Source organism: Echinops telfairi, unplaced genomic scaffold (assembly GCF_000313985.2).
Source record: "Echinops telfairi isolate 266 unplaced genomic scaffold, ASM31398v2 ScPeMD7_7415;HRSCAF=8453, whole genome shotgun sequence".
Taxonomy (NCBI): domain Eukaryota; kingdom Metazoa; phylum Chordata; class Mammalia; order Afrosoricida; family Tenrecidae; genus Echinops; species Echinops telfairi.
In genome coordinates this window covers 556,056-565,688 of record NW_022111315.1, presented here as the reverse complement: position 1 = coordinate 565,688, position 9,633 = coordinate 556,056, and the positions used below count along the sequence as shown (strand labels likewise).

General features: G+C 42.3%; 1 protein-coding gene and 1 pseudogene across 11 annotated transcripts in view; both read left to right on the top strand.

The window, feature by feature from the left end:
- Positions 1-4,019: 4,019 nt before the first annotated feature.
- LOC101656967 lies at positions 4,020-4,564 on the top strand (annotated as a pseudogene).
- Positions 4,565-7,144: 2,580 nt separating this feature from the next.
- MED12 (mediator complex subunit 12) overlaps positions 7,145-9,633 on the top strand; it is a 26,360-nt gene continuing 23,871 nt past the window's right edge. For all 11 annotated transcript variants that reach the window (XM_045297021.1, XM_045297014.1, XM_045297016.1 and 8 more), the window contains exons 1-4: positions 7,145-7,271; positions 7,792-7,896; positions 8,069-8,260; positions 8,393-8,552. In XM_045297021.1, the coding sequence (XP_045152956.1) occupies positions 7,173-7,271; positions 7,792-7,896; positions 8,069-8,260; positions 8,393-8,552 (556 nt within the window). In that variant the 5' untranslated portion in view covers positions 7,145-7,172. The remainder of the gene's footprint in view (positions 7,272-7,791; positions 7,897-8,068; positions 8,261-8,392; positions 8,553-9,633) is intronic.

Below are 9,633 nucleotides of genomic sequence, written 5' to 3'. Positions count from 1 at the left end.
AGGCTGGTGTGCTTCTTCCATGTGGGCTTTGCTGCTTCTGAGCTAGATGGCCGCTTATTTACCTTCAAGCCTTTAAAACCCCAGACGCTATACCTTTTGATAGCCAGGCAGCATCATCTTTCTTCACCACATTTGCTTATGCACCCATTTGTCTTCAGCGGTTGTGTCAGGAAGGTGAGAGCATCATAGAATGTATTTGCCAGTATTTTGTTAAGGATTTTTGCATCAATGTTCATTAGGGACATTGGTGTGTAGTTCTTGATTCTTGTGGGATCCTTGCTTGCTTTAGGTATCAGAGTTATACTAGCTTCATAGAAAGAGTTTGGGAGTTTTCTGTCTTTTTTTATGTTCTGGAAGAGTTTGTGTAAGATTGGTGTCAGTTCTTCCCTGAATGCTTGGTAGAATTCTCCTGTGAACCCATCTGGTCTGGGGGATTATTTTTGTTGGTAATCCCTTGATAACCTTGTCTATTTCTTTTATTGCTATGGGTCTGTTTAGGTTCTTGATGTCCATCTGGGATAGCCTAGCAAGGGATTGTTTTTCCAAGTTTGTGTCCGTGTCTTCCGAGTTGTTGAATTCGTTAGAGCACAGGCCTTCATAGTACTGTGCAATTATCTTTTTTATTTCATTAGGGTCCGTATTAATGTCCCCTGTTTCATCCCTCATCCTTGCTATTAAAATTTGCTCCTCCCTTTCTTTGGTTAGGTTTGCTAGGTTTGCTAATTCTGTTAATCCTTCTAAGAACCAACTTTTAGCTGCATTACATTTTTCCATAGTCTTCTTGTTTTCCCTCTCCTGTATTTCAGCTCTGATTTTTATTATTTCTTTCCTTTTGTTATTAGTAGGATTGTTCTGTTTACTCTGCTCTAATTGCTGTAAGTTTTGTGCCAGCATATCAACCATAAGTCTCTCTTCCTTTTTCATGTGTGCATGTATTGCTATCAGCCTTCCTCTGATAAATACCTTTGCTGTGTCCCAAAGGTTTTGGTACCTCACATTTTCATTCTCATTGGTTTCTAGAAACTCCCTGATTTCATCTCTCATCGTGGCCAATGCCCACTCCTTTTGTGCGAGACAGTCATTGATCCTCCAATTGTTTGCCCTTGTTTTTTTCATCGTACTTTTGTTGATTTTCAGCCTTATGGAGAGCCTTCCTCTTTTCCACTGCCCTTCTACTTTACCAAGCATGATGTCCTTTTCCAGGGATTGGTCTCTCCTGACATGTCCAAAGTATGTAAGATAAAGTTTTGCTACCCATACCTCTAATGAACGTCCTGGCTGCACTTCTTCCAAGAAAGATGTTTGTTCTTTTGGCAGTCCATAGTATTCTTCACTATCTTCACTAGAACCATAATTATTCACATTAATCAATTATCCTTTAGTCTTCTTTATTCAATGTCTAACATTAACATGCAGATAAAGCAACTGAAAATACCATGGCTTGTGTCAGGCATACCTGAATCCTCAAAGTAGCATCCTGACTTTTCAACACTTTAAACGGGTCTTATGAAGCAGATTTACCCAATGCAATGTGTGATTTTATCTCTTGACTGCTGCTTTCAAGAACATTGATTGTGGATCCAAGCAGGATGAAATCCTTTGAGAATTTCAATGAGCTCCATTTATCATGTTATCTAGTGGTCCACTTGTGAGGATTTTTGTTTTCATTACATTGAGTTGTAATCCATACTGAAGGCTGCAATCCTTGATCTTCATCAGCAAGTGCTTCGAGTCCTCTTTATTGTCAGCAAACAAGGTTATATCAACTTGCATCTGGTGCTTTATTAGTAAGCCTTCCTCCAATCCTGATGCCACAAACTTCTTCATATATCCCAGTTTCTCTATTTGCTCAGCATGAAGATTAAACAAGTATGGTGAACGGTTACAGCCCTGATGCACACCTTTCCTGATTTCAAACCATATAGTATTCCCTGGTTCTAGTCACATAACTCCCCCTTGATCCTTGTACAAGTTCCACATGAGCGCAAATGAAATGTTCTAGAATTCCCTATCTTCTGAAGATTATCCATATTTAGTTGTGATCCACAGAGTTGAATACTTTTGTATAGCCAATAAAACACAAGTAAACACCTTTCTGGTATTATTGTTTTAGCCAAGATCCATCTAACATCAGCAATGATATCCCTTGTTCTACATCCTCTTCTGAATCCAGCCTGAACCCCGGCAGCTAGCTGTCAATATACTGCTGCAACTGTTGTTGGGTGATCTTCAGCAAAATTTCACTTGCATGTGATAACAATGATGTTGTTCTATCATTTGAGCATTCTGTTAGGCCACCTTTCTTTGGAATGGCCACAAATATGGATGTCTTCTGGTCAGTTGGCAAAATAGCTGTCTTACAAATTTCCTGGCAGAGATGAATGAGTGCTTCCAATGCTTCTTCAGCTTCTTCAAACATTTCAATTGGTATTCCATCCATTCCTGGAGCCTTGTTTTTGGCTAATGCCTTCAGTACAGCTTGGACTTGGTTCTTGATCATGTGCTACCTCTTGAAATGGTCTGAATGTCAACTAGTTCTTTTGGTACAGTGATTCTGTATATTTTGTCCATTTTCTTTAGATGCTTCCTGTGTCATTCAATATATTGCCATAGAATCTTTCTATATTGCAACAGAAGGCTTGAATATTTTCTTTGGTTCTCTCAATTTAAGATCTTCTGAGCGTGTTCTTCTTTTTTAGTTTGCTACCTCTAGGCCTTTGCACATTTTATTATAATATTTGACTTTGTCTCCTTGAGCTGCCCTATTCCGCTCTTTTACTTCATTGTTCCATCCATTTGCCTTAGATACTCTATGATTAAGAGCAAGCTTCTGTCAGTTTTTCGTACTGTGGTGGCTTGTGTGTTACTGTGATGCTGTAAACTATGTCACTGGGATTTCAAATACCAGCAAGGTCACCCAATTTGAACAGATTTCAGTAGAGCTTCCAGACTGAAAACAGACTACAAAGAAGGAATAGGCTGTCCACTTCAGAGAAATCAGCCTCTGAAACCATTATGGATAGCACGGAAATATCATCAGATAATGAAAACGTCATGAATAGAAGCACAGAGACCTAGTAAACAGTAAGATAACAGCAAATAATAAAAAGTGAAAGAAAACCAAAGACACAATGAATTCAGCAAAAAAAATTATGAGGAACAAAGAAATAAAAATACAGCAAAAAACAGCAATAAACTCATACTTATCAATAATGACTGTGAATATGGATGGATTAAACGCACAAGTCATTAGCCAGAGAGTAACATGGTGGATAAGAAAGCAAGATCCTTCCCGACATGATTGCTAAAGACAAATTGGGTGCATAAGCAAATGTGGTGAAGAAAGCTGATGGTGCCCGGCTATCAAAAGATATAGCATCTGGAGCCTTAAAGGCTTGAAGATAAACACACAGCCACATAGCTGAGAAGCAACAAAGCCCACATGGAAAAGGCTCATCAGCCTGTGTGATCACAAGGTGTCGATAGGATAAGGTATCAGGCATTAAAGAACAAAAAATCATATCATTGTGAATGAGGGGGCGTGCAAAGTAGGAACCCAAAGCCCATCTGTAGGCAATTGGACATCCCCTTACAGAAGGGTCGTGGAGAGGAGATGAGCCCATCAGGGTGCAGTGTAGCACCGATGAAACATACAACTTTCCTCTAGTTCTTTAACGCTTCCTTCCCACCACCACCCTCCCCCACTATCATGATCCCAATTCTACCTTACAAATCTGGCTAGACCAGAGGTTGTACACTGGTACAAATCAGAGCTGGAAACACAGGGAATCCAGGACAGATAAACCCCTCAGGACCAATAATGAGAGTAGTGATACCAGGAGGGGAAGGAGAAGGTGGGGTAGAAAGGAGGAACCAATCACAAGCATCTACATATAATCCCCTCCCAGGGGGATGGACAACAGAAAAGTGGGTGAAGGAAGACATCGAACAGTGTAGGACATGACAAAATAATAATAATTTAGCCCTCTAACTGCAGTGGTCTCAGGTGACTTGCCAAAATGGTTCACTACTCACTTGACCCAGAAAACCCTACAAAATCCTGCAAATCAAGAGGGTCAAACCTCCGGGTCCACTTCAAGAACACCCGTGAAACTGTACAAGCCATCAAAGGCATGCATATCCGGAAAGCCGCCAAATACTTGAAAGACATCACTCGGCAGAAGCAGTGTGTGCCCTTCCGACATTACAATGGTAGTGTTGGTAGGTGTGCCCAGGCCAAAGAGTGGGGTTGGACCCAGGGTCAGTGGCCCAAAAAGAGTGCTGAATTTTTGCTTCACATGCTTAAAAATGCAGAAAGTAATGTTGAACATAAGGGTTTAGCTCTGGTCATTGAGCACATCCAGGTGAACAAAGCCCCCAAGATGAGCCGCCAGACTTACAGAGCTCATGGTCGGATCAACCCATACATGAGCTCCCCCGCCACATTGAAATGATCCTGACTGAGAACGAACAGATCGTTCCCAAACCAGAAGAGGAGGTTGCACAGAAGAAAAAGATTTCCCAGAAGAAACTGAAGAAGCAAAAACTCATGGCTGGGGAATAAATTAAGCTTAAAATAATCAAAGTTAATGAAAGCTAACATAATAATAATCATTTATAAATTATCAAGGGTTCATGAGGGAGGGGGCTGGGAGAGGGAGGGGCAAAATGAGGAGCTGATACCAAGGGCTCAAGTAGAAAGAAAATGTTTTGAGAATGATGATGGCAACAAATGTACAAATGTGCTTGACACAATGTATGGATGTATGGATTGTGATAAGAGTTGTAGGAGCCCCCAATAAAATGATTTTTTTAAATAAGTTGCTGAATGCAAGAATGTTCTATTGTGTATATTTTTGCCACCATAGGAAAAAATAATTACATGAATAACAAGGAGTATAAGGAAGAAGAAAATGTTTTAAAATTAATTGTGGTAATGATTGCACAATTCTTCTTGATATGATTGAACTATTGAATTGTCTGATATGTGCCATTAAAACTGCTTTTTAAAAGTGGGGGGGGGTTCTATGAGCCCCCGATAAAATGATTTTTAAAAAAAGGATTTACAGTCTTAGAAACCCACAGGAGCAGCTCTGCTTTGTCCTACAAGGTTGCTCTGAGTCAGAATCAATCTAACGGTAGTGAGTGGTATAATGAATAGGATTGTTTGAGGTTAAATGAGATAATGTCTGAAAAGTGTCTGTTATTTAATTGATGTCTTTCACTAGACCAAGAGTTCTTAATCTGTGAGATTTAGGGGGTACATGGTTGAACTTCATGGATCTAAAAATATTCCTGGAGAGTATCTGAAATTTTATATACGTATATGTGCATTTTTGCACCCTGGAAAGAAGACCCATAGCTTTCAGCATCCTCAAGGGCTATGAATATTTTTTTAAAAAAGGAAAAGAAAAAGATTAAGAACCTCAGACCTAACTCATATGAAAGCTTCAAAGAGTTAGAGCCACCTTCCAGAGTTGTGCACACAATATATATTAAAGAGAGTTTGCATAATATACACTAACTCACTGCCATTGAATCCCCATTCCAAAAACCCTATAGGCTAGGGTAGAACTGCGACTGTGGGTTTCTGAGACTGTAACTCTTTTTTTTTTTTTTTTCAGAGACTGTCACTCTTTATGGGAGTAGAATGCCTCATCTTTCTCCCTTGGAGCAACTGGTGGGTTCAAATTGCTGGCCTGGCAGTTAGCAGCCCAATGCGTAACCCACCACCTATTAAACTCTGAAGAACTCTGTGTATGCGCGCGTGCGTGCGTGCGTGCGTGCGTGTGTGCATGCGTGCGTGCGTGCGTGCGTGGGTGTGTGTGTGTGTGTGTGTAGTTTTCATTTTCTTCTGGTTTTTATTTTGATTTTTTTAAACCATTTTATTGAGGGCTCTTACAGCTATTGTACCCATCCATACAATTGTATCAATTGTATCAATTGTATCAAGCACATTTGTACAAATGTTGCCATCATTATTTTCTGGGCATTTACTTTCTATTCCTTGGTGTCAACTCCTCTTTCTTCCCTTTCCTCTTCCCCCACCTTGGTGACCCCTTGATATATTATAAATTACTATTATTTTCGTATCTTACAGCGACCTCTGTCAATAGTTTATTTTTGACTGACTAATGGATTACGTTTAGTCAATAACCTAAATGGCAATGGACTGATAAAGGCGATAACTTGATAATTGTAACTCTGCCCATTAGGATTTGATATGTATCCCACTCAACTGTATATGTGTTTTTGTTTGTTGTTTGATCAATAAGAGAGCATGTATGAAATTGCAAACTGTGTTCCTCTATTTTTCCATTTTCTTTTAAAGGAGCTCCATGATTCTGGAGATTGGTTAGTATAATACAAAGAAATAAGGAGGGAGGTCCAACATGACCCTGACCACCAATGCCAGCACTCATACCATTATGGTTATAATTAAAGTTATCCATTTTTGTTATTCACTAAGTTTGTATAGAGCATAAGCCAAAGCTATTAACTTGAACTTGAGGTATATACACAAAAACATACACAGCCTTAGGCAAAATAGTCTCCAATTGCAGCATTACATTTTAAAATAATTGGAAACTGAGTAGCTGTGTCAATAGCATGTGTCAGGGGTCTTTATACCCATTTTTCAGATGCAGACACTAAGACAGAAAGAAGTGGTTTGTATAAGGCTGAATTTGGAATCAGTACAAATAATTAGTGAGCACTTGGTCTAGACCCAGAACTGAGTCAGGCGTTGGGAACCCGATTCCAATCAAAGCTCAGCACGACATCTCCCTTCCCCTTCGTAAAAGGGTTGCACAGCCCACCCCACCCCCTGACGCCCACCACTCTGGCACTATTGGTGGCACAAATGCGTTTCATTGACACTTTCGCAAACCGTAATCGATTTTCCATGGCCCACTAAGAGACGCTTTCCGGACACGGCGTTCCGCCCCACGCCGGGCCCCGCCCTCTCGACAATCGGCATTCTTCGGGTCTTCCCGGCGTCCCTCGGCTTCACTCGGTAGTTTCCGGCAATGTTCGAGAGTTTGTAACCTGCCCCCTAGTTGTCTCTGGGCCGCGTCCTCCCAAACGCCCGCCGCTTCTCCCCTCCTGCTCGGGCCCCCCCGCCCACCAGCCACAGTCCCTGCTGGCGCCTCTGGCGCTACGGGCTGGGCAAGATGGCGGCTTTCGGGATCTTGAGCTACGAACACCGGCCGCTGAAGCGGCCGCGGCTGGGGCCTCCCGATGTGTACCCTCAAGATCCCAAACAGAAGGAGGTGCGTTCATTAAGGGCTCTTGAGGGACCAAGGACAAGCGATCAGCAGAGCCGGAGGCATTGACGGTTGGGCGAAGGGGGGGCGGGGCGATTAGGTGGGAATGAAAGTCCCGAAAGGGGGCAAGAGTAAAGTGGGCCAAGGTGGGAGAGTAGGACCTGGATCTTGGGGCTTCTGGCTATGAATAGGGAGCGATGTAGGGGGCACGCTCGAGGGGCCCCCAAAACACACACACACACACAAACGCACGCACACCCCTCAGAAAGTTGTCTGAGGTAGCGTGGTGAGGGTTTTTTTGCCAGGAAAGACTGATGTTGAGGGACCTCTGGGTGGCTGGGAATCTTAGTGACTGAAGGGGTGAGGGTGTGGTCCAAAGGAATATAAGGGCCGAGCCTTAAATAACTATCTGTTCTATTCAGAACCCCCCTCCGACTTTTTCCCCTCGTGCCTCTTGCTCGCCCCTCCTACCCTCCCTACCCCACGGGGTAGGGGGGGGCGGTTAAATGTCATTTTCCTGTCTCAGGATGAGCTGACAGCTTTGAATGTCAAACAAGGTTTCAATAATCAGCCTGCTGTCTCTGGTGATGAACATGGTAGTGCCAAGAACGTCAACTTCAATCCTGCCAAGGTGAGGCGACCCTACCATGCCGAAGGAAATGGCTGGAAGAATCTGAGAAAGGAGCAAATGCCCTCGGTTGGGAAGGGCAGAGTATTCCCCAATACTCATAACCTAATGGTATCACATTGGCATTTGCCCGTCAAAGGCACAACCACCTGCCTACTTGCCCCTCTACCCTCAGATCAGTTCCAACTTCAGCAGCATCATTGCAGAGAAGTTGCGTTGTAACACCCTGCCTGACACTGGTCGAAGGAAGTCCCAAGTGAACCAAAAGGACAACTTCTGGCTGGTGACTGCACGATCCCAGAGTGCCATTAACACCTGGTTTACTGACCTGGCTGGCACTAAGCCACTCACACAACTAGCTAAAAAGGTGAGGTGCTATTTCCTTTTCTGTAGGCTAAGGGGGAAGTGTGGATCCCCAATACTCTCATTCCCAGATTAAGCTACCCGAATGCCAGCTCATGGGGTAATAGAAGCCTCACTACTTGCCATATCCATCCAGGTCCCAATTTTCAGTAAGAAAGAAGAAGTGTTTGGATACTTAGCCAAATACACAGTACCTGTGATGCGGGCTGCCTGGCTCATTAAGATGACCTGTGCCTACTATGCAGCAATCAATGAGACCAAGGTTAAGAAACGAAATATCGTTGACCCCTTCACGGGTGAGTAACTCCTAACACCAGGTGGGTGCATCACTGATCTCTTCCAGGAGGGATAGACCCTTGGAATCATACTACTTCCTAATCTCTAGTCTTTGCTTCTCCTTGTGTCTTGTGTCTTTACTCAATTAATAAACATCAAGCATCTTGGGTATCTACTATATGCATATCCTGGGCTACAGTGATGTTTAGTACATAATCCTTGCTCTTGTTGTTGTTAGATATTGTTGAGTTAGTTCCGCTTCATAAGAACCCTGTGTACAACAGAACAAAACCACTGCCCAGTCCTGCACATGTCTACAATTGTTCTTGTGTTTGTGCCCATTGTTGTAGCCACCAAGTCCATCTATTTTGTTAAGCGTCTTCCTCTTTTTCACTGATCTGCTTCACCAAGCATGAAGTCCTTCTCTAGCGACTGGTACCTCGTGACAACATATCCAAAGTACATGAGACAAAGTCTCACCATCCTTACTTCTAAGGAGCATTATGACTGTTTTTCTTCCAAGACAGATTTGTTTGTTTTTCAGTCTATACTGTATTCAATATTCTTCAGTACCATAATTCAAAAGCATCGATTTTTCTTTGGTCTTCCTTATTCATGTTCTATCTTTCACATGAACACTTTAAAGAAGTCTTCTGCTGCAAAGTTGCCTGATGCAGTGCATCTTTTGGTTTCTTTATGTTGTTGTTCTAACATTTGTTGAAAACACGGTAAGATTGTCTTTACTCCTTTTTTGTTTGTCTTTTGGTTGATTCTTTTCTACATAGGCGATACTTCATCTGTGAGTGAGCAAAGAGTTGTATTTACACTTCCCCAGCTATATACCTTTATTTCCTTGTCTTTATTGTATTAGATAGAACTTCTAGTTTTGGTCGAGGAGAGGAGGGGACATCCTTTTCTTATTTCTTTCTTAGGAAAACCTATTTTGTCACCACTAAATATGATGTGTGCTGTAGGTTTTAATTTCTTTTTAATAAGTCAGTTTACAGAGGAGGTACACTGGTACAGATAGGAACTGAAAATACAGGGAATCCAGGATGGATGAGCCCTATAGGACCAGTGGTGTGAGTGGCAAAACAGGGA